The 24,225-nt window shown below is 53.1% G+C and overlaps 1 protein-coding gene across 1 annotated transcript in view; it reads left to right on the top strand.

Annotated features, from left to right (window-relative positions):
* The first annotated feature begins 4,255 nt into the window (after positions 1–4,255).
* CDH22 (cadherin 22) overlaps positions 4,256–24,225 on the top strand; it is a 67,471-nt gene continuing 47,501 nt past the window's right edge. The window contains exons 1-2 of the mRNA XM_027623933.2: positions 4,256–4,576; positions 12,521–12,815. Of these exons, the coding sequence (XP_027479734.2) occupies positions 4,319–4,576; positions 12,521–12,815 (553 nt within the window). The 5' untranslated portion in view covers positions 4,256–4,318. The remainder of the gene's footprint in view (positions 4,577–12,520; positions 12,816–24,225) is intronic.

Raw genomic sequence — 24,225 nt, 5'->3', positions numbered from 1 at the left:
TCCTGTGGTTACACCGGGTCAGAAAACGCAGCTGGAGCAGGAAAGGGTGGGGGGAGAGGAGGCCCAAGTGTCTGCAGCAGTCCTGGCAGGGCCAGGCAGAGCAGTGGAGAATTGGCAGGTGGCCAGGAAAGCTGGCCAACACGTCTGGGAGAGGCCTCGTGGTTGGTATGAAGGCCTGGGAGGAGGGAGGGGCGGGGCTACCAAGGCCCCGCCCCTCAAACCATCTAGCGGGAAGAGCCAAGGGGGCAGGCCAGGGAGATGCAGCCAACCTGGTCCTGCCAAGCGCGCCCCCTGGGACTGGGCTGCAGCCGCTGAGAGGGGCCACTTTTGCTGTTCCTTCAAAGGGGCCCCACACCAAGGGGAATCCAAGCGTGGGTTCGAGACCGCACCCAGCCACCAAGTATTCTATGCAACTTTGGACAACACTCTCGATTCTACTTTGCCCTTCTCTAAAGTGGGACTTGATCTCTGGCCTTTGCCCCAGGCAGTCCTTCCACAGAGAGCTCCTTCTCCTCCCCCACACCCCAAATCCCACATGTCCAAATCTTTCTTGCACTTTAACTTCAAGTGCCACCTTTTTACGATGCCGTCCCTCGGCTGCGCCCCACTGCGCTGTGCTTGGCCCTCCTGTGTTGAAGGACTTCTATCATGAAATCCCCTTATGGCCAGAGACCATTTCGGTCTCCTGTGGTTTTTACTGTATTAAATTCCTCCAAGCACTTCTCTGCACACACAGAATACGATGGAAACTGCTTTCCCTCTCCCAGTCCTGCCTGATCTGGCCTGCGTCCCCCAGTCCTGACTCATCTTCAGCCACCTTCTTGCTCTGCACCAGCCACAGTAGCCTTCTTACTCTTCCTCAGCTTATTCCAGCCTCTGGACCTTTGTATGTGCTATTCTCTCTGCGTGGAACCATTTTGTGCCAGGCTCCTTCTCATCTTTCCAGACCAGCCAAATGTCACCTCCTCTGAGAGGCCCTCCCTGATATCACATCTATAATAAGACACCCACTCCAGCCCTTCCATCATTCTCTTCCTCTCCCTTTCCTGATTTATATTCCTTCTTAACACTTATCGCCCCCAGAAATTATATGGTAGATTTCTTTCCTTTATAACTAGAAAGCCAACCCCAAGAGGACCAGGACTATTTTGTTTATTGCTTCGTTCCCAGCGCCCAGCACAGGGGCTGGCATCAGGGAGGTGTGGTAAATATTTGTTGAAAGAGTAAATGAACAACCAGAAGAAATGCATCTCTCTCCTGATATATAGCTGAGTAATTGATTGTATCTTGCTGTCTTGAAAATTTGTTGAATGAATGAATGAATGCATTTCTGTCTCCCCGCTTGTAGTAGATGCTAATGTTTGATGAATGAATGAATGACAGAATCTTTGAAAAGGTGGTGTAGAGAAAGAAAAGGAAGAAGGGAGAGGGAAGGAGAGAGAGCAGCAATGGAGTGCCTGCAAACACTGGGGGATCACCCCTTGTTCCCACCTCCCGCACCCCCACAGCTCTCCCCAGAGGTGGCCCCAGCCTCTCCCCATGCCCACCCTCCCGCCAGCCCCTTCCCTCTGCGTCCCTGCAGGGCTGTGATGGGTCCTGGAACTGCCTGATGGAGTCAGGGGAACAGTTCCTGCCGAGCCCGCAGGGAAGTCATAAGCTCCAGGAAATGAAGGCTGCGGAGCGATGCCTCCCCCTCACCCATAACTCCAGCCTCGTTACGACCAGCCCAGGCTCTAACATGAGGAATCAAAGCCGGATCCCCAGAGGCGGCGGCACAGCTCCGGGATCTCAGAGCAGGGCCACAAGGGGAGGGGTGTGTCCGCATCCCCCCGCGCTGCCTTCATGCCTAGGCCCCACAGAGTGGGCGAGGAAGGGGTGCTGGGGATGCTCACACCAGGGTCACGGGCACTCCTGGCCTCCGTTCGTTCAGGGTGGGGCCTGAAGGGAAAGAGGGAACAGCACGGTCCCATGTTTGGGACTCCTCCCTCCTCTCTTCCCTAGGGACTGTGAGGTTTTCTCCTGTTCACTGCCCAGAAATGCAGCTTTAACCTCCTCACTGTCCCCCCTGCCAACAGATGACTCCCTACCCTGAACCCCTTCTGTAAGGAAGTTCCTTTGCACATGTGGGGAAAGAACACTGGGGAATCAAGCATCTGCAGAATGGGTATAAAACACCAGCCTCCACAGTTGCTATGACTCACACAAGTTAGTTAAAGGCATGAGAGCCACCCGCTGTGGGTGCTGGGTCACAGGAGGTGGTCTACATTTCTTCGGCCCTGAAGATTCCGGCCACCTCCTTGTTCCACAGGAGGACCTGGCCCATCCTCTGCCCAGCCATACACCCCATGCTTCCCACCGAACTTCCCCAACCAGCCAAACGCCCCCTAGGCTCCCTGCACACTCCTCTGCCACAACGCTCATCCCTTTCTTCCCATCCACCCAGAAGCCCCCTCCTCCAAGAAACAGCCAGGATTCCCTCCCACCCACCTTCTCCTTCCAGACACCAGTGCCCACTCCCTTCCCTGAGTCCTTCTTAGAGCCCCGCTCACACGCCACCTGGCATTTATGTTGCTCACCCCACTAAACTGGGAGCTTATTTATCTCTGTCCTAGCATCCAGCCCAAACCTGGCCGAGCTGATGCTCAGTGGAATTGAGTTGTTGAACTGAGCTGAACTGGGCTTGGGGAGAAGAGTGGGGATTGAGCCCCTCACCTCCACTCACTCTTGTCAGTGCCTGAAATTCCTCCATTAAAGCAGCATTGCTGTCCCCTGTAAACACCCACATTAAGCCATTATTCATCATTATGGCTTGAGTAGGAGTTAGTCCCTCAGATCCTTTCTTGCTGAAAGCAGGATTTGATGGAGGTGAGGGAAAGAAAGATGGATTGATCTGGGGATGGCAGTGCTGGTCCAGGAGCAGGGAGGAGTGTCTCTCAGAAGCTGCAAAAGGAAGGTTTTCTGAGGGAATGTGGAGACACCATGGCAAGCTCAGAGGGGTTGTGGCCCTGCCCAAAGTCACTCAGGGCACCTCCAAGCAAGGCCCCCTGGGACTCAGGTGCCCCACTCCTGCAGGGGACTGTGCAGGATCTAGCATGAGATCAGAGGGCCTTCCCTGGGCTCCTGTTTTGGGTGGAATGACCTCTTACCTGCTTTGAGAAGGCGGGAATGTGGGTGGCCGGCTGGGTGCTGGACTCTGTGCACCCAGGAGGCCTGGGTCCTGGGAGCCCTTGAAGACCCCTTTTAGAATGGCCTCCTCCCTCTCTGGGGTGGGGGATTTCCAGGGGGTGGGCTGGGCTGGATAGATTGTCAGCCAGGGTCAGGGAAAGCAGCTGGTAAGGTCCCAGCTCCTGTGGGCATGGGGTCTGGTGAAGAACCATGCAGAAGGAGCTGGGCGAGGGGCTGTGAGAAAGTTGGGGGAGGTTGGGAGAGGACAGGTGTGTGGTGGGAGTTGAAAGAAAGGATCCAGGGGCACCTGGGTTGCTCAGTTGGTTAAGCGACTGCCTTCGGCTCAGGTCATGATCCTGGAGTCCCGGGATCGAGTCCCGCATTGGGCTCCCTGCTCAGCAAGGAGTCTGCTTCTCCCTCTGACCCTCCCCCCACTTGCTCTCTCTCTCTCTATCTCATGCTCGCTCTCAAATAAATAAATTAAATTAAAAAAGAAAAGAAAAGAAAGAAAGGATCCAGGACTGGGGGGATGGGGGTGGGGGAGAGAAGGGGCAGAACTACTAGACGGGGGTGGGGGGTGGGGGGTGGGGGCAGGGGGGGCAAGAAGGCAGGGACCACTAGGGGTCACAGCAGTTGTTTAATTGGTACCTAAAAACTGAGGAGAGGTCGACTCAACCTGCCCTGCCCCCACAAGGCTCCTCCTCTTATGTTCTCTTGTTTCTCCCGCAGGCTCCGGGCCCGGGTCGGGACGGCCCCTGGCCCTCCAGGGATCCGCCGAGCCCCAACCAGCACCCCTCCGCGCGGGGACCATGGCGCACACCGGCCTCGGGAGCCGCGGAGGCGCCGCCTGGTGATCCGGCCGCGGCGGCAGCGAGGGGGGCGCGGGCGGGGACCCCCAGGGGGCCGTCCATGCCCCGGGTGCGGCCGCGCCCCCTCCCCCTGCAGCCGGGCGCCCCCGCCGCTGGGCGGCGCGCAGGGCCGCGGGCCTGTCCGGGTGCCCCGTCGGGGGGGGGGCGGGGGGTGGGGGGCGGCGCCCCGGCGGCCGCGCTGAGGCCAACCATGTGATGCCGCGCCAATCCGTCGTGCCACCGAGCGGCGACGCCCCGGTGCCTCCCGTCCAGGCTCCTGGGCCCCGGCCCGGCGCAGGCCAAGCATGAGGCCGCGGCCCGACGGTCAGGGGCTCCGGGCGGGAGTCGCTCTATCGCCCGCGCTGCTGCTGTTGCTGCTGCTGCTGCCGCCGCCGCCGCCGCTGCCGGGACGTCTGTGGGCGGCGGGCACCCCCGCGCCGGCGGCGCCCGGGGCTCGGCAGGACGGCGCGCCGGGCGCGGGCCGCGTGAAGCGCGGCTGGGTGTGGAACCAGTTCTTCGTGGTGGAGGAGTACACGGGCACCGAGCCCCTGTACGTGGGCAAGGTAAAGTGGGCCCCCGCACCCGCTGCCCCGCGCCCAGGACCCCGGAGACACCCACCTGGAGACGCTAGGGACCCGCCCCCCCCCCACTCCCCAAGTCCCGGTCCCTGGTGCCTCCTCCCCAGCCCGCGCTTGGCCGGGCGCAGACAGCAGGGTGGCGCGCTCCGTGGGCCGCCCCTGCCCCACGGCCTCCTCCAGTCCCCCTCCCCTGTGCATCTCAGAGCAGAGAGAGCTAGTAGGTAAACCCAGGCCATCTTTTAGCTGGATGCATCTAGAATGTAGAAACAAGTTTGCAAATCTGATCGTGTCACACACATACTGTCCCCACTCTGCTTAAAATTCTTCAATAGCTTCCCATGCGCTTGAGGTCAAGTCCAAATTTCACTGGGTTGCCTACAAAGATCTGGCTCCCCTGTAGCCTTACCACCTGCCACATTCCTCTTGAGTTTCAGGCCCAGGGCTCTTCTGATGGTTCTCACAGTGCCCTGCTCCTGCCACCACCCCTTCCCTTAGCCTGGGTTATTTCCTCCCCCTGAACAGGTCAGTCCTGCTCCTTCTGCTGTTTACTTTATACTGACACTCAGGTCTCCACTCAAATGCCACATGTCCTGAGAAGCTGGCCTGACCGCACCAGGCTTAGACAGATCCCCCTGAATATGGCCATTTGTCTCTGTCACGTGCCCTCCAACGTCCCCACAGCTTTCCTTCACAACACTTAATTATGCATGTATTTGTTTGATTATGCAATTAATGTATATATTTCCTATCAGACCATGTTTGTTTTGCTCACTGTTATATCCAGCACCTAGTACACACGTTGTTCATAAACTGTTCATATTGAATGAATGAATGAATGAATGAATGAAAGCTACTTTCTCAAACTGAGTAAATGCTGGTTAATGTGGCTAAGGATCTGTGCCTTAGGGGTATATGAAGCTGGGAAGGACTTTTGTTCAGCCATTCAATTCCTAGCCCCTCATGGGTGTGATGCTGGAGAGGCAGAGGCAAGTAAGATCCAGCCTCTGCCATTTGGGGCCCCCCCCAGAGTATCAGAGATGCTCTGGTACATGAAAAGCTTCACAGGTCAGCACCTAGCAGTGAGTATGCATTCAGTAAATGGTATCTGTTGGCTGGCTTGGGGAGGAGAACACACCTGAGCAGGGTTTTGATGTATGAGTAGGAGTTCATCGGGCTGATGAGAAAGAAGGCATACATAGCCTGTGCAAAGACTTGGAGGTCTGAGGGAGCCTGGCTTAGTCAGAGACTTGTCAGCAGTTGAAGTATTGAGGCAGAGGGTGCTGGTAGGGCACAGTTCTCTGGTTTCTGCCAGTCAGCTTTCTGGGAAGTTTTGGTCAGCAGAGTCGGGGGAGGGGACCAACCCTGGAATTTCCCATGTGCTTAATGGGTCCGAGAATTGGGAGGCTGATCAACCTGCTCAGGTCAGAGGCTCAGGAATCAGGGAGGGGAGGAAGGCCTTGATGTAAATCTCCCCGTTTGTCTTGCAGGAAATCTAGATTTTCTCTGGTCTAGACATAGTAATCCCTGGTCCTTGGCTAATTTCCCCTCTATCCATGTCCTTGCTCAAGGTCACCTGGCAAACTAGTGCTAGAGCCTAGGGCTCCTGACTCCCAGCCAGGGTAGTGAGATGGTGGGGCTGGCAGGATGGGGTGAGGGGTTGGGAAAGGAGGGACCAGTTCCAGCTAGGCTGTAGCTGATGGTGAGGTGACTAAGAATGCAGGCTTGAGGGCCAGAAGCACCTGAACTTCAGTCCTGCCTCTGCTAACCCACAAACCGTATTACCTTGAACAAGTTACATCACCTCCCTGAACTTGTCTCTTCGTCTGTAATAGGGAGGCTAAGAGAGCCCTCTTCTTAGGGTTGCTGAAAGGATTAAGGAGGTAAACAGCAGATACGGTGTTCAGCCTGCAGCCTAGTTGGTTGTTCATCGTTGTTTTCTCATTATTCTCCTATGAAGCACTTAATCCTTAAACGGCAAGGTAGAAATCATCGTTCCCTTTTGTATCGAGGAAACCAGGGACTGAGAGAGGGCAAAGTCCTAGAGGGGGCGAGCGACTTGACCAGGAGTTGAACCTGCGTGTGTCGGAGGCCAGTCCTGGCCTGATTCTCCCATCCTCTCTGAGACATCCGGGCTTGGGAGGTGGACTTGGGTCCAGGAAACCCCCAGAGAGGCAGGGAAGGACTCACACATCTGCCTAAATGTCAGCTTGGTGCTGTCAGTTACCTGAGCTCTGTTGTCTGCCCAGCAGCTGGGGCTCCAAGGCCTCCCCAGCCACCCAAGTCCTGAAACCTTGAGAGAACCCACTGCTGATCCAGCACCTTGTACTGCATCCTGCTAGCCATTAGCATCTCAACAGCATGGGGGAATCCCACCCCTGTCTCCAGGAACCAGAGTCTGTGGCCTTAGAAAATCCCTTCATTATAAGGCCGGGAAACTGAGGCCGGAGGCAGAGAACATCAGACCAAGGTCACTCAGCAACACGGTGACAGAGCCAACCCTAGAGACCAGATTTCTGGACACCAGCTTGGGGCCCAGTGCAGTGTGACTGCCCTTGACCATGAGCCAAGCATTGTACCCGGTATTTCTTCTCCTTGGGGCAACCTCTCCTAACATCCTGACAGCTGACACGACCATGTTATTCCTCCTGCCATCATCTTCACCCAGAACCCCCTCTCTTATTCCCAGAGCCCACCTCTGTGCGGGGAAGAAAGAGAAGTTTCCATCTCTTTGCAAACATTTGCCCAGAGCACACTTCTTGTGTTGTGGTATGTAGTATGTGGTTCAAGGGGACAGCTGGAGCCAGGCTTCCCGGGGCTCAAATCCCAGCTCTGCCCCTTATTATCTCTCTGATCTTGGGCACATTACTTAACCTCTCTGAACCTCAGGTTCCTTATCTGTTGAGTGAGGCCGTTACTACCCCCACCTCCAAGGGTTGCGGTGAGGAATCACTGAGTTAGCATATGTCAAGAGCCTGGAAGAGCAAGCGCCTGGCACCTGGTGTGTGCTGGGTGTTAGCTTTTATCATTATAGGTCTCGTCTGGTATTCCCACCAGCTTGATCATCCCAGCTACACAGACACTCCCAACCCCTGCCCAAACCCTGAAAGCCTTCTCAGGAACCCATGTCCTGGTTTCTCACCCCCAAGTGGTGGGGGGCAGGGGAGAGGGAGGTGGTCACTTAGCCCACACCTCACTCAATATTCAATAGCAATATGAGGAATATGAGCTTGGACTTTTAAAAACCACCCGTCCCCTTGCCAACCGAGCCCCACCTTTGTGCAGGCGATTGTATGTGCACACATGCATGCATGCATACACACTCTCTCTCTCTCTCTCTCTCTCTCTCATACCACGCTCTCTCGCTCTTTGGGGGAGAGAGGACTTCACGGTTTCAGTGAATTCACTGCTTCCCGGTCCCCCGCCCCAGGGAGCCGCTTGGAGCATCCGTCCTTGTTGAATTCCAAAGGTAGCTTAGCAACAGCACCATCCGCCGAGTGAACCCCGGGCGCCCAACGGTAACCTATTTTACAAGCGCCTTCTCCATCACTCACCGCCAGGCTCCTGTCGGCACCCGCAGGAACCGCTGCGGCCCCTGGTTGTCGCCTCAACCTCAGGACCCGAGGCTCCCTCCCTGGTCCTGCTCCCTGGGCAGCCTGGCCCGCCTCTTCCCCTCACCTGCCCCCAACCCCCACCCTCAAAGCAACCTCCCAGATTTCCATACAATCTGGGTACTTTGACTAATCCCTTTTCTGAACTGTAATTTCCCCCAAGGCTTCAGCTGGATGTGGATTTTGTAGGATTTTAAAATTTTTTTAAAAGGATGGAATTATGGGGTCAGCACTTATGACCAACTCCTGTGGGCCGTGAGATCTATTTTAGATATACAGCAGGATTAAAGTGGGGAGGAGAGCAGATTTAATTAAGTTGCTAATATTTAAAGAAAATTGATGAACTCCTGGTTTACAAGAAGCACAGGCGTGAACAGACCCCTCATTCCGGGGGAAGCTTTTTATTTGATTTGCTTTCCGTTTAAATCCTGGACTCGTTTTATTTGCGTAGCTGCGCTGTCCGTTTAATTGTCTTTAATAAGGAAAACGTACCCCTGCTCGCATTTAATTTTGATTTAATTAGGAGGAAGTAATTAATGGCCTCGTAAATCCCATTTTTCAGTTCCCCCCGGGATGAGAAGCCATCACTCTTGTGTTTTTCACGTTGTTTATGATACAGGGCTGGGACCTGAGGAGGGGTAATCTCTTCTGGGGCTGTCCACACTTGATGGCAATGGATAGAACCCAGGATGTGGAATCAGGCTTCAGGATTGTCCCTGGATGGCTGTGTGACTTTAGAGAAGATGTAGGCCCTCTCTGATCCTCAGCTTGCCAACCTGTGCAGCAGGGAGGGAATAACCTCTGATTCGCAAATTCCTAATGGGACATCAATGAGGTTGCAGTAAAGGGTCTAGAAGAGTGTCTAGTGACTCTTCTCTCTAGTCTAGCTCATGTGTACCTGGGATTTAACAGTGACTGGATCCTCCAGAAATCCCAGAAGGCAGGTGGGGAATTTTAATGACTGTTGTATATTTCATTCTTCATTTATTTGATATGTTTGGTGCCATGCCTTGTGCTGGGTGCTGGGTAGAAGGAAACAAACAGCCATATGCTTGGTCCTCAAGGAGCTCACATCTCACACTTGCACATGTATATACTCTCACACACACACACTCTTTCTCACTTCCCCCGTATTTTCTCTGCAGGCCTACTCAGGACACCTATGTGTGCCAGGCATGGGGAGTTCAGACAGGCATGAATCAAAGTTAGTACACCCCCTGAGGCCCAGGACAGCTGGGGAGACAGATGTGCAACACTGAGGTGTTACAGGGGAGTGTGGAGCAGAAGGGAGTGTGCGTGGGGCAGGACGAAGGCTCTTCAACCACAGGACATGGGGGTGGGGGAGTACCTAAGAGGACTGCCTGAAGGAGGAGACAAGCCCAGTTTAAAAGACAAGAAGGTACTAGACAATGCCCTTGTCTCTCCAATGGGTCAGGATTTCAGCCTACGGTCTTGTGTCAGGAGATGGGGGATGAAGTGGGTGGCCTTCAGACCCTCCTGAGCCCAGGGTGGGAAAAGGAGAGGGCAGTGATCTGCACTGAGCACCTACTTCCTGCCAGGAGCTTCCACACTTTATCTTATGAATCGTCAGAAGGCGTGGGAGCCATATTGTATCCTTTACAAATGAGAAGACTGAGGCTCAGAGAAGGGTAGCCTCTGGCTCAGGGCCATGGCACAGGCCAGTGGAAAGCCTAAGCTGGCACCCAGCTGTTCCTGATCCCGAAGCCCATCGTCTCTCCTGATTTGTGATTTGCAGTCCTTTTCCAAATGATGAAGTAGAGGCCCAGGTAGAAGAGGCCGCCTGGGACTGGCCGGCACAAGGCAAAAGGTGTGTCCAAGCCTCTCCCCCAGCCAGACTGACAGACTGCAGAGGCTGCAGAGGGACAAATTGCACTTTGGAGTCAAACAGACGTAGGCCTAGCTCAGTGTCCTCACCTGGAAAAGGGCGATACATCCACGTGTGCTCCGACATTCAATTAGATTTCCGCAGAGGCCCACAACACACCTGGCACGTGGTAGGCGCTCCATAAACAAGAGCGCTGGCCTCCAGCCCCTACTCACTGCTGAGTGTCTTGGGAAATGTCCTTCTAGGGGTAGAAACACAGGCAACCCCTCTTCATTCCAGAGCCAGGACCCACGCGGGCAGGGCAGGCAGCCCCCGCTCCGCCCAGCCCCCCAGCTTGCAGCTCTTAGATCCCGCCCCCACCTCCATCCCCACTCCACCCCCCACACCCCCACCCTGGCGTTCAACTCTGTCTGACTCTGCAGTCCCCAGAGAGTGGCCACTGGGCCACCGCATGAGCACTATGTCATCCTTCACGGAAGAAGAACATTGGTGACATCACCGCTGTCTTCCACTCCCTCCTCCCCGCTCCTCACTCGCGAGTGATCCCAGTCCCGGGTCTGAGTTCACATGTAAGGTCTGCAGGGACGTGATAGAGACCCAGGGGGACAGAAAGGGAAGGCAACAATGGCTTACCGAGTGTTCAGGCCATTACAAACATGCTCTCATTGAATCCTCACCATACCTGTGCCGGGGAGGGCTTGATCTGATTTCTCAGGTGGGAAAACAGAGAGGAAAAATGAACAAGCCCATGATCACAACATTAGTGAGTGATGGGATCAGGAGATTGGCTTCCCGAACTCAGCTGTGTGACGCAGCAGGTGACCTCCCCTCTCTGCATTTCCATTTTCTCATCTGAGAAATGGGAAGAATAATGTTTCATAGGGCAGAGATGAAAACTGATAAGATTATCACTGTTAAGCGTCCCCCCACGTGGTGTCTATCCCACCATGGCTTGGCGGTGTTTGCTGACCGTGTAAGCAGACGCCAGGTCTGATTGGAAAGTGGGTGGAGGCACTGGAAGAGGGAGCAAGTTCACCCTCTCCTCTCCCCACGTCCCCTGGGCCAAGGTGGAGGGAAAGCATAAACAGCAAACAGGAGAGACAGGTCTCCTCATCCGCAGCATTGCCAATGATTCAGGGCTGACGTCCTGAGATAATTTTATTAGGGGCATTAAACTGAGTTATGAGGTTTTTACAATCCAGCCACTTATGAGAAATCTATTAACAGTAACTGGACAGGAAGAAGTCTTCTCAGTGGAGCCCAGAACGGGCATTAATTGGGGCAATCTATAACAGGACGGGGACCCGGGAAGGTTCCACCAGACGCCTCCATTTACTCCCCGCAATTTCTGCTGAGAATCAGCAGACTCGCCAAAAAGAGAGAGATGCCCATTAATCGGCTAATGAAATATGAAAATGTTTATGGGCCATTCAATCTTCCAAATGGCACTTCTATAATCCACCTTTCAGACACAGAGTTCCACCAGCAGAATTTATACCCAGCCTCCTCCTGCGTGGCAAGGGGTGGGTGGGCTTTCATCCCCCTTCGTGACGACTTCATTGGCACCTGTTGTCCTGCTGAGTGGGCTGGGGTATGTGGCATCCTGGCCTAAAGGGGCCTTAGGGATTCTGTCACTCACACTCCATCTCTACGGAAGCTTAGAGCGGAGCAGGGACCCACCCAAGGTCACCAGCTTCATTGGACGCTTTTCCCTCTGCTTAGAGCCGCCTCAGAAATTTGGGCATCAGAGGATCAGGACCTAGATGTTTCTGTTTGGGAGAACAGTCTTGCTACTGCTTTCTCACCTAAGAGATCTCAGTTCAGTGAAAACAGCCGGGGATTTGGAGCCTGTTGGTGGCTGGATAAAATCCCAGTTATATATAGCTAACATTTAGTAAATAACATAATAGTAACAATAGCTACCATTTATTGGACACTTACTATGTCTCAGGCAGGGCTGATTTTCAACTAGTACATACCAGTGTCATTGTGCCAGTTGTTAAGATAGTGAAAAGGCTTCCCCTCCTGCCGTGGTAAATCGTCTTTCTCCTCTCCCTCACCCCAGTTCCCTCAGTTCCTCCGACCTCTCTCCGTGATCCAGCAGCCGGAGGGTCCTGCCTGGCCTGGCCAGGGTCCTGCTGCGGTATGCCTCTGTGGCAATGCCCCTGCTGGGCTGGCTGGTAGATTGCACGTGTCCCGTGTGCCAGGCAGGTGCTAGTGCCCTCTGTAGACTTTCAACTGTAGATAAGTCCGTGAATGGCTTAGCACAGCGCCTGGCATGGAGCGGGTGCTCCTTCAATGTGCCTTTCCTCCCTGCTCCCTTCACTCCCTGTCCCCACCAAGCTCAGAGTCTGGGGGCTGGGGTTGGACCCATAATTCAGAGTAGGGTCAGAGACAGCCATTTGGAAGCTTGATAGAAATGCAAACTCCAAGGCCCTGCCCCGGACCCACTGACTTTCCTCCCTGCCTCCCCAGATCCACTCGGACTCCGACGAGGGTGACGGGGCCATCAAGTACACCATCTCAGGTGAGGGTGCCGGGACCATCTTCCTGATCGATGAGCTGACGGGAGACATCCATGCCATGGAGCGCCTGGACCGGGAGCAGAAAACTTTCTACACACTGCGGGCTCAGGCTCGGGATCGTGCCACCAACCGCCTGCTAGAGCCCGAATCGGAGTTCATCATCAAGGTGCAGGACATCAACGACAGCGAGCCCCGTTTCCTGCATGGCCCCTACATTGGAAGTGTGGCCGAACTCTCACCCACAGGTGGGCGGCGGGCTGGGGTGAGGGGAGCCGCCGGGTCCTGAGTGAGAGCCTGCAGTGGGGACTGGCTGATAATCTGGGGAGAGGCCAGAGAGACAGGAGGGGCTGCCCCAGGCAGGGGGTACAGGCATGAGCCCAGGTGCCCACACGGGCTCAGGCATAGTGATGACACAGTCACGGCTGCACACATGACCTCAGACACATACATGGACACCATCCCCACGTGGACATGGACCTCCGGTGGCCATAGCAACACCCTTGGACATGGTCATCCCCACAGGCCCAGCCCCACACAGGCGCAGGCACAACTGAACACGGGCACGCCTACACCTGGAAAGAACCAGAGTGGATCACAGCTGGAACGAGGCCCAAGCACACAACCAGACATGGCCTCACACCCAACAGAGCCTCATACGACGCCCCTCGGGAAACAGCCCCGCACACAGATGGAGCTTATGGACAGACACGGCCACCTACGTAGCCACAGCCCAAAGCCACCAACAGACGTGACCTGCCCGGGGCCAGGCTTCACCAGAGTGTAGCCACAACAGGGATGAGCAGTCACAGAGGCAACAGCATCCAGGCAGCTTCATTCCCTGCCCCGGGGGGACCCCAGCACCCCAAGGCCCAGCCCCCTGGGAACACAGCTTCACAGAGACAGCTGAGCCCCAGACGCAGGTCAGCTGCATGTAGCTGGGTACGGCCGCTAGTGTGCAGGGGCACTGGGGATGCGCCGTGGTACAGGTAAACCAGGAGCCCACACACCAGAACCCCCACGTGCAAGAAGACCTCAGGCGAGGCCATACTCTGAAGCTCACCGCAACATAGCAGCGGGACACTGAAGCGAAAGGTTGGATGAATATGCCCGCTCCCACGGTGGGGCCCACTTAGCCCGGGGCTCCTGGGAGAAGCCGGAGTCATGGCCAAGGGGCACAGCCATCTTCTTCCACACGGGGTTAGCCCAGGCACCTGGTCAAGGGCTCAGGGCTGCCCCTCTCTGGGCCTTCCAGTCCAACTAGTGCATGTCAGAGACAGGGGGTGTCTGAGCTCGTGGGAGAGGGTACAGTCAGCCCCCGCGTCCCCAGATTGGACTAAATCTGGCATATTGGTGGGTAGAGAGCCGGCAGCCAGCGATGGAGAGGAGGAAGTGGACCAGAGATACGGGTGGGCACAGAAGGACAGTGGGAGGACAGGGAACAGTGAGGGCAGGGATGTGGGTGCAGGCTGGTGCACACACACGCACAGGTGCACACGGCTGCCTGGTGCGCATATGCGTTCACACATGCGTGTGCATGTACACGGCTAGTCAAACGGCACTTTAAGGCCTGTGCATGCATATGACATGCTATGTGTCTATTTGAGTGTATCCGTTTATTCATTTGACAAGTGTGTAGGAAGACCTACTATGTGCTGGGCACTGAGAACGTGGCATTGAAGAGACAGACAAGCCTCCCTCCCCAGAAGGGTACTTTCTGGCTGAGGAAGACAGGCAGTAAGCGAGTAAACAAGCAAATCGTTGGGCTGGGAAGGCTTCTCTGAGGAGGTGACATTGAAGTGGAGACCTGAAGAAAGTGAATGGTGGGCCCTGGGGGAAGAGCATTCCAGGCAGAGGGAACAGTACCTGCAAAGGCTCCAAGGAGAAGTGGAGAGGCGATCAGATTGTGCAGCCCTGGGGAGCATGGTCAGGGCTTTGCTTTTTATGCTGAGCAAGCTGGACAGTCAGCGAAGAGGCTTGTTCAGAAAAGTGACATGGTCCGACTTAGTTTTAACAGGATCCCATGCTGTTCTGTGAAGATCAGATGGTGGTGGGGTTGAGGTATGGGGCAAGGACAGAAGCAGAGGAGTATATTGTAATTACCTAGGTGGGAAATGATGGTGGCTTGGAACAAGGTGGGGCCAGGAAGGGTAGCGAGAAGAGGTCGACTTTGGGATATATTTTAAAAGTAGAGCTGAAAGCATTTGCTAATGGATGGGAATGTGGGGTGTGAGAGAAAGACGATTCAGGGTTGGCTACCGAGGTGTTGACCTGGACAATTAAGTAGATGGGATTTCCATTTGCTGAGATGGGAGGAACAGCAGATCTGGGGATGGAGGGAAATCAGGAGTTTCGTTTCAGTTGTGCTAAGTTGGAAATACTTATTAGACAGCCAAGTGGAGATCTTGCAAAAGGCACTTCAATATACAGGTTCAGTGGAGACATCATTGGAAGTTGTCAGTAGCAAAGACCCACGGACTTTCAGAGCCTAGTGATTACTTAGAAATCAGTTTTGCAAATGGGGGAAACTGAGACTCAGAGAGGCGGTGATGTGTCCAAGGTCACACAGCAAGTCAGGGGCAGCTCAAGCCCCTGACGTCCCCCCGTCCATCAGCCCCTACTCACTGATTCAAACCCTGGCCCTGTGTCTCTTCCTCCCAAATGGACCTTTTCCACATGGAAAAGGCCAGAAAGGTGACACGAGGTGAGGCTGGAGAAGGAAGCAAGAGCCATACCCAAAGGACTTGAGGGAAGCATGGAATCTGGGAAAGGCTTAAGCAAGGGAGCCAACCAAGTGCAAAGGTCCTGAGGTGCATTTTAGAAAGCTCCCTCTACTACAGTTTGGAGAAAAGGTGGGGACAGGGGACTCCAGAGGGAGGTACCCGCCAGGTGTTCGTCCATCACTTCACTCCCACTTCAACTCTGAGAGGTGGTGGGACTGATGGTGGCATCCCCATTGAACAGATGGGAACACTGAGGCTCAGAGGGGAGAAAATGTGCCCACCGTCACATAGCAAGTCAGTGACTGAGCAAGTCAAGGCTTGGCTCCTAGACTGTTGGAGTGGCAAGAGTCCTTGCATCACACTTGGGGGAACTGAGGCCAAGAGAAGGGCAAGGATACATTCAAGGTCACCCAGATTGTAGGAGGCAGAGCCAGCCCCCAGGTTCATGAGTATCAGTCAGCCTGAGGAGCTCCTGCCCTGCCTCACCTCCCTCTCCCAGCCTACTGACTCTGACATTCAGCTCAGGAAAGAGGCATTGGATTCAACTCGGACAAGCCAAGGAACCCAGGAAGGGGGAGGGAGGAAGCAGAAATTAAATTAGTTTATTTCATTTAAGCAACTTTTTGAAGAGGAAGCAAATCTGACACCGGGGTACTTGCAGAGACTCCAGGCAGCTTTGAAAATCAGTCACAATGACTGAGCCTCCTGATCTGGGCTGAGGAGGGTGGGGCCGACAGGCGGCACCAGGGTCTGGGCAGCTTTGGAGATCAGAGGGAGCAGGGACACAGCTTGGGACATGAAAGGCAGCAGTGCTCGCAAATTAAACCACTCACAGCTTAAAAAGGAAGGGAAGTGTGCCGGGGGCCTCCGATGAGCCACGCTTCTGAGGAGGGGCACGCCAACCAAGCTGAGCCTAATGCAGCGAAGCAGGTCCTGCAGCTGATAGTCGGGAGGCCTGGCTCCCTACACAACCTTGGATGAGTCCCTGCCTCTCTCTAGGCACCAAGTTCCCTTTGAAGCATTGAAGGGGTTCATTCATGCAACAGATATTTACTGTCTACTCTGTGTCAGGCACTGTTCCAGGCATTGGGGATTCTTAGGAAGCCTATGTGCAGCGCAGAGAGACAGACAGGAAAGAAATACACAAGCCAATATGTTATAGGCCCTGTGGTGTAAGTGCTGTGAAACCAAGGGAAATTGGCATTATACTGGGGGAGTGCTATTTTAGATAGAGGAGTCAGGGAGGGCCTTTGTTTACAAAAGAGGACATTTGAACAAAGATCTGAAGGAACCAAGGAGCTATGTGAAACAGTGGTTCTCATACTTGATTGTGCATCCACATTACTTGGAGGGCTTGCTAAAATACAGATTGATGCCCTTTCCCCCCAGGGTTTCTGATTCAGCAGGTCTGGCTATTAGAAATGTTTGCATTTTTAATAAATTCCATGGTGATGCTGCTGTTGTTGGCTCAGGGACCACACTTGGAGAATCACTAAGCTGGAGGAAGAATGTACAGGCAGAGGGAACAGCAAGTGCAAAGGTTCTGAGGCATAGTGTGTTTGTCATGTTTGAGGAATAGCAAGGGGTCAGTGTGGGTGAAGAGAGGAGTAAGTGAGGTGGGGAGTGTCCACTGAGATCGAAAGAGATACTGGAAACTGGATCATGTAGGACATGGTAACCATTGAAAGGATTTCTGTTGTACTCTGAGTGAGATACAGAGTCAATGAGTGATGTGATCCAACTTATACTTTTAAAGGCTGACTTGTTGGCCACCGTGTTGAAAATGGACTATAAGTGACAAGGTTGGAAGTAGGGAGATCAGTGAGGAGGCAGCTGCGATCATGCTGGCAAAGGTAATGCTGACGCAGACCAGTGTAGGAGGTGAGAAGGTATGGGATTCTGGATGTATGTTGAAGGTAGAGCCAACTGAACTTGTGAGGGACTGGATATGGGGAGTGAGAGAGAGAAGGCAAGGATGATGTTGACCTGTGTGGCCTGAGCAACTGGATGGATGGAGCTGCCGAGATGGGGAATGCTCCAGGAAGAGCAAGATTACCGTGCAAAATTAAGACTCTTGAGCATGTCAAGATTGAGATGTCTACTAGAAATCCAAGTGGAGTCGTCAAGGGGAGAGTTGGGTCTCTGTCTGGAGGTCAGGAGCACGAACAGTCAGAGACACAATTTTGAAAGTCGTCAGCAGAGAGAAGGAACTTAAAGGTGAAGGCTAGATGAAACCAACAAGAGAGTGAGTTTTGAGACAAAAGAGTTAGACTAGAAAATCTCTTAATGTTGGGGGCAACAGACCCCTTCCCACCAGTATCACAACCTGACCAGCAGACAGCAAGATTTCACAGGGCTTTCATGCCCAGTTCAACTCTACCTACTTATTAATGCCAACTATGTATAAGACGATATGCTTGGCACTGTTGAGGATACAGAAATGAGAAGTTCAGTCCAACACACATCTATTAGCCACTACTTTATTCCGGGCACTGCAGGGGATGTAAAGATAAGTAATTGAATTAAATCCACAAATGTTTATTAGCACCCATTATGTACAAGGCCTCCAGTGTACTTGGCTCTGTAGGGGTTGCAAAGATGAGTCACCTAACTTAGCAAACATTTATTAGCACCTACTTTATATATAGCCCCAAGGGGATAGAAAAATGAGCAGTTGCTTCCAATTCAATAAACATGTATTGGTGCCTACTGTGTACATGGCACTTTGCTAGGTATGTGGGGGTTGCAAAGATGAGCAAGACCCTCCCCTGACCTCAAAATGGTGGCAGATCAGTTTCACCTCTAGGGCCAACTCTGGTCAATTGGTAGTGACCGTAGGGTTGTGTTGAGAAGGAGTCTGAGGATCCCCATTCAAGCTCAGGAGAAAATGATGCAATCGATTAGTGATGTTTGCTGCGAGCAAAGGCAAGAGAATGGGATGGTTTGTTTGGCATAGGATTGGCATTGTTGGACCATGGGATTGGGGCTCAATGGGTTGTGGAAATGGGCAGGGGCTCTGCCAGAGTGGGGCTCCCATGTGTTCCAGTTCTTCTGTGAGCAGCATCTTTAGTAGGCGGAAAAGGGTTGTTTTGTAGTCGAGTCTGCACTTCTTGGGACATTTACTAAATAATAACTGTCAGCCAACACTGCTTTCACAGAGCTATTTCCCTTTATTCTCAACAATCCTGGGGAATAAGCAGGGCAGGTATTACTGTCCTCATTTAACCAACGAGGAAATAAATGTAAAAGAGCTAGAGTAACTTGCCTGAGTTTCCAGAGCTTGACCCAGAACCCGGAAGCAGAACCCAAGCCACTCACCTCAGCTTGTGTGGGCGAGAGCCATGCACAGGGACTTTACAGCTTGCAAAGCACTTTCACATCCCTGATCTTATTTCATCCCCTGGAGCTCTCGGGTCAGGTGTTAACATGCCCATTTCATAGCGGGAGAAACTGAGGCTCATGAACAGAAGGAGGTAAAATTGGAAGAGCACACTATCTGATTGCTGAATCCAGTGCTTGGCGGGGGACAGGGCAGGGAGGAAAGGAGGAAGGCAGGAGGCAGTGTGTTCCCCAAGGGTCTCATTTGGGGAGGGCAGCAACCAGCTGGGAGCCTCTGATTGTCCTGTCTGCAGCCAGAGAGAGTGTGCCTCAGCAGCCCTCAGGCCCAAGCCAGGAATCAATTGCTAGCCTCTGCAGAGACAACTTCTAAAGATGTTTTTAATTAAAGTCCAGGAAGATCTATATGTGCAATATCTCCTTGCTTAGCAACGGCACTGGCTCTCACCACCCAGGATTGGGGGCGGGGGGAACAGGACAAGAGATTTCTGGTGGGGAGAGGTGGCAAGGAAGAGCAGAGACCCTGGCCCTCAGGAATCATCCCCGTGGCCCAGGGAATCTGGACAGCGAAGACTGGATCCATGCCTTTCTTTGTCATCTCCATCAACAAATTATTCAACAAACACAAGCACCTTCTCTAAGCCAGGCCCATAGCAGTGGGTAAAAAGGTGAGAGAGCCACCATCCTTCCCACAAGGGTCTAGCACACAGTGGGTGCTCCATAGATGTAGGGTGACTGAATGGAACCGAATTATAAGCAAAAAATGTTTGCTTTCTGCAACAGGCAGAGGGATGCTATTGCAGATAGTTACAATGTTGCTATCCCAAACAAGGTGACCAGACTACTTACTAGAGGGTCCCATTTAAATGTGGAAAGGACAGAAGAATGTAAGGGTCTCAAATTGGGGTGGTAGGAGAATCCTCTCTCTCAGGGGGACAGATTAGATCCCACACACATTCATGGGTGAGTCCATGATTGGGATCTATGAGGAGAAAGTGAGGGGACAGTGTCCCAGAGGTCACTGGAGACTGGAGAAGCATGTTTGCAGCGTAGGGCACACTTATCCCATTGAGCCAAAATTGCTTCTTCTCTTTGTGCCCCCTCCCACTCTCTCCCACTCTCCTCTTGCTTAATATGTATCTCTGCCTGTCTCTGTTTCTATATAAGTCTACTTTCTGACTTTATCTCTGCATTTCTACCTCTTTCTGTCACATTCTGTGTTCCACTTTCTCCCTGTCTCTATGTATCTCTGCCTCTCTGATGCTCATCTCTCTGTCTCTATCCTAATTTCTTCCCTTGTATCTGGGTATCTGTTTTCCTACTTTCTCCCTGCCCATCTCTCTGAATCTCTGTCCCTCTGTCCCTTGTCTCCCTTTCTCTGACCCACTTTCTAGCCCCATCTCTTAGTGCCACCTTCTCTGTCACTTGTCTCTGGGCCTGCCTCCTACCCCTCCCTTCCCACCTCTCCCCACCCCAGCCATGTTCCTGCATCTCCTGCATATCATTAGGCTGCCCTGGCTGGGCAGCCGGAAGCTGTGGAGGCCAGCCCAGTGAGCCAGCATTATAAGTGATGATCAAAGCGGGAGTTGGGAGGGAGAGGTTTGAGAAGGGGTTTGCTTCCCGTGTAATTTGAATGTTCCCAGGGACTCGACAAGTGGTTTTTAATTTTTAATAGAAAGCATTCCACGCAGTTCTGGCAGCAGCAGGGGGTGGGACTCATTTTTTATAAATGTTTGAGAAGCCAAATGTGAGCTGAGGGTTTCCCCAGGCCCAGCAGGGCAGCAAAGGGAGGTAGGGAAGAGGCACGATGGTAATAATTACAAACATCCTCCTAACAATGACACTTGGTCACCTCGTTTGAAGACTCTGTTCTTTTGCAAAGTGCTTCATCTCTTTCATCTCATTAAAGGGCCTCCCTCCTCCAGGGAGGCCAGGAGGATGAAGTCCTATCTCCATTTTGCAGAAGGGGCACTGAGGCCCGGTCAGGTCAGTTTTCGCACAGCCGCAGAGCCCAGGAGAGGGCTGGGATGACTTCAGTCCTGTCCTGGAACTGCCCTTCCCACAGAACCACCTCCTCCCTGAGCCAACGGGGGCTTCTCCTGGGGGCTCTGGAGCCCAGGTCTGGGCAGCAGTTGGACCTCGCAGATAGCGAAGACAAGAGACAAGAAAGGAAAGAATTCTGGCTTGGGAGCCAGGCCATGGGTTCCAAGTCTGGCCCCATGACAAACCATGTCAGAGCCACCCAGATAAACCAGAGGTGAGGGGTGGGCATAACCCCTCCCTACTGATACTGGTGCCCAGGCATTTCCTACTCCAGGCCAAGGGCACAGCCCCAGAGACCTTCTGACCATGCAGAGAGACAAGAGAGGAATAAACTCCTGAGCACTGCTACATGCCCAGCTTTATCAGCCGTGTAAATCTATCCTTTCTAGTCCTCGGAGCATCCCTGGGAGCCAGAGGGGCCCCCTTTAGACTAAAGGTGAGGAAAGAGGTCAAACAGGGACAAAGACTTGACCAAGGGCACAGAGTGAAGAAGCAGTGGGATCTGAACCCAAGACTTTCTGTTGCCAAAGCCCACCCAGTCTCATCTCCTGGCAGGAGAGTCTGACGTCTTGTACCGATTTTGCCTGGGAAGAGCCCTGCTGACTTGGTGGCACGTGTTGTCCTTGCTTCTTCCTTCCTGGTGTCGGTCTCAGTACCGGCACAGTGAGTCCAGGAGGGTGACATACTGGCTCCACACACCTGGGCTGCAATTTTTCCCTACCACTTACAAATGATAGAACCTGGGGAAAGTCACTGAGCAGAGGCTCAATGACTCAGTTTCCTCATCAGTTCAGTCAGGGGTTTGGTCAGTTCTTAGCCTGCGATGCACTTTAGAATCGCTGTGGGAGCTTTTAAAAATACCCTTGACTGTGCTCCACCCCAGGAGAGTCCTACTGAATTGGTCTGGGGTGGGGCTCAGCATCAGTTTTATTTTAAAGCTCCTAAGAGATTCTAATGTGCAGCCAGGGTAAGAAACACTGGTTTCTGTGCTCCCCGAGGACCAGCTTTTCCACATATAACATTCCACGTGGAACCCTGCTCTGAGATCCTGTTTACCCAAGAATCATTTGGGCAACGCTTCCTATGCCAGCCTGGGTAGAGGCCCTTAACCCCACGTAGCTGAAGAGCTGGCTGGCAGCACCACGGACAGCGACCAGCTCACCCTAGCCAGTCGCAGCCGTGCTTCTGGAAGTCTGAGCTTGAACCAGTTGTGGCGGGGAGAACACTGAATGCAGTTCCTTACCATTCCCCTCCTTTCTCTGACTCTTCCCTCTCTTACTAGCCTGTCTCCTTCTACTCCTATTGACCCCCCTTCTCCTACTTTATAAGCCCAGGCACATGTGGGTTTTGACATCAGATTGGCCTGGGTTTGAATCCTGCCTCTCCTATTTCCTTGCCAGGTCAACTTGGCCAGGCACTGTTCTCGGTTCTGAACTCAAACTATTTGAGTTCTCACAGTGATCCTGAGAGCTTAGCAGTAATATTACCTTCATTTCACAAATGAGGAAACTGAGGCACAACGGGCTTCGTTACTTCACTCAGCCTCCTTTTTTCATCTGTAAAGTGGAAATCTCAATAGAGCTTACTTCAAGCTTATTTTATAAATTCCATAAGATAACATACATAAAGGGCTTCTCGTAGGATCTAGCACAAAGTAGTTATTCAGTAAACATAATCTATCATGATCATCGAATAATGATATGTAATAATGGGTTTCATCATTATTATTAATTCACATTTTCACCCTTCACTGTGCATAGCAGTTTCCTCGTCTGTAAAATGGGAATGATGCAGGATTGTACTGTGTTGGTTCATATCAGCTTGATTTTCTGTTTTGGGAGCCACTTGATATCAATTGGTAGCTTGAAGTGGGCCATGGTGAGAGTCTCTACACCATGGAAATCAACAAACACTACAAGACAGGGCATTTCTCCCCACCCCTCTAGCCCTCAGAGCCGATACCAGCATACCACTGCATCTATATAATAGAATTGGCCTGAGGACTAAAGGAGGGAGTGGATGTGATGGTCATTATAAAAATACAAACTGCTGAATGGAGGGGGGATGACCCTGAGGTCCTGTAGCAGCCACAAGCCCGGCACCCTTTTATCTGCCCATTCTGGGGAGCTGTTGACTTGCGAAGAATGTAGGAGGGGGTCTGGAGTCTGGGGAGCCACTGGTGAATCACTGACCCTTCACCATCCCCACATGTCGGCATTAACTGTAATGGCTGCAATAAAGAATCTGGGATTGGGGAAATGATTCCATCATCCCCGCAGGAGTCCCTGGGATGCAGCCAGGGAGAGAGAGAGAGAGAGAGAGAGAGACAGAGATCAGCCATTACCCTGGGGAGTCACTCAGCCCGATATTGTGCCTTGCCCAAGGGATGGAGGGAACAAGCAGAGGGGAGTGACAGGGAGACCCTCTCTCATAACAGTTACAACAGCCACTATTTATTGAGCACCCACCATGAGCCTGATGCTTTATGTATCTTCCCCCTTTTCAGTATGTCTGTGAGGGAGGCATGATTGTGCTATCGTATACTGGCGTGTCATGCCTCCCGAGACAAAACAACCTGCATTTATTGAGTTCTTAGCATGGGCCAGGCACTGTCCGCGGTGCTGAACATGGAAGTCTATTTGAATTCTCAAAACAATCCCAGGAGTTTGGTAGTACTATCATCTTCATTTCACAAATGAGAAAAATTGAGGCACAAGGGGGTTTGTGACATGTTCAAGGTCAAACTGCTAGTAAGTGGCAGAGTCATCATTGATTGTGATTCAGTACACTGGGCCACCATCCCCAGAGCCGCTCTGCCTGTGCTGATTCTGTCACCCGGGAGGGCTTTGACCTCAGAGAGTCCTGGGTTCAAATTCCACCACTTCCTCTCTCAGTGCTCTTGGTCAAGTCTTTCTACCTGTTTCCTCCCATGTAACTTAGAGGGGCCCACTCTGCCTCTCAGAAACACTATGAGGATTAGAGATGATGAATTTAAGTGGTTGGTGAAGTTGGACATGCAGTGGGTGCCAATAGGCATTTATTCCTTTCTCCTTTATCTGTATAATAGGAGGCACCTGGGGTTATGTCCTTGGCCCTGAGTAGGAGACCCTGGGCACCAAGCATCAAGAGGGAGGGGGCTTGCTCAAATCCCTTCCCTAGCTTCTCTGGGCAACCCCGATATGGTTGACATGGAACAGGAGCTGCCAAAGAGAGGCGCATTGCAGGGCCGGGTTAGGAGGCTCAGGCTGGGAGGGGGGACATGGAGAGGGAAATGAGAAATGCAAAAGAGTGAAAAATAAATACATGTGTCTGTCTGGAATGATCGAGGGCCCCAGGCTGGAGGCGGGAGAGGCAGGCGGCAGGCTGGGCTTAGCAGAATTGCTGCAGTAGCACTTCCAGAGCCTCACTCATTAGCCAAGCCGTGAATGGGCCTTACCCCCCAGCATGCCGCCCTCCTGGCCCAGAGTCCAACCCAGCCCCAGGAGTGCCCCACTCAGAACCTCAGCAGGTCTGGGCCCCTTCCCCTCACCAGCAGGGCACTCAAAAGAAGGCATCA

The sequence above is a fragment of the Zalophus californianus genome, chromosome 8 (genome assembly GCF_009762305.2).
Source record: "Zalophus californianus isolate mZalCal1 chromosome 8, mZalCal1.pri.v2, whole genome shotgun sequence".
In the NCBI taxonomy this organism is placed as follows: Eukaryota; Metazoa; Chordata; class Mammalia; order Carnivora; family Otariidae; genus Zalophus; species Zalophus californianus.
This window is presented reverse-complemented; position numbering and strand designations above follow the sequence as displayed.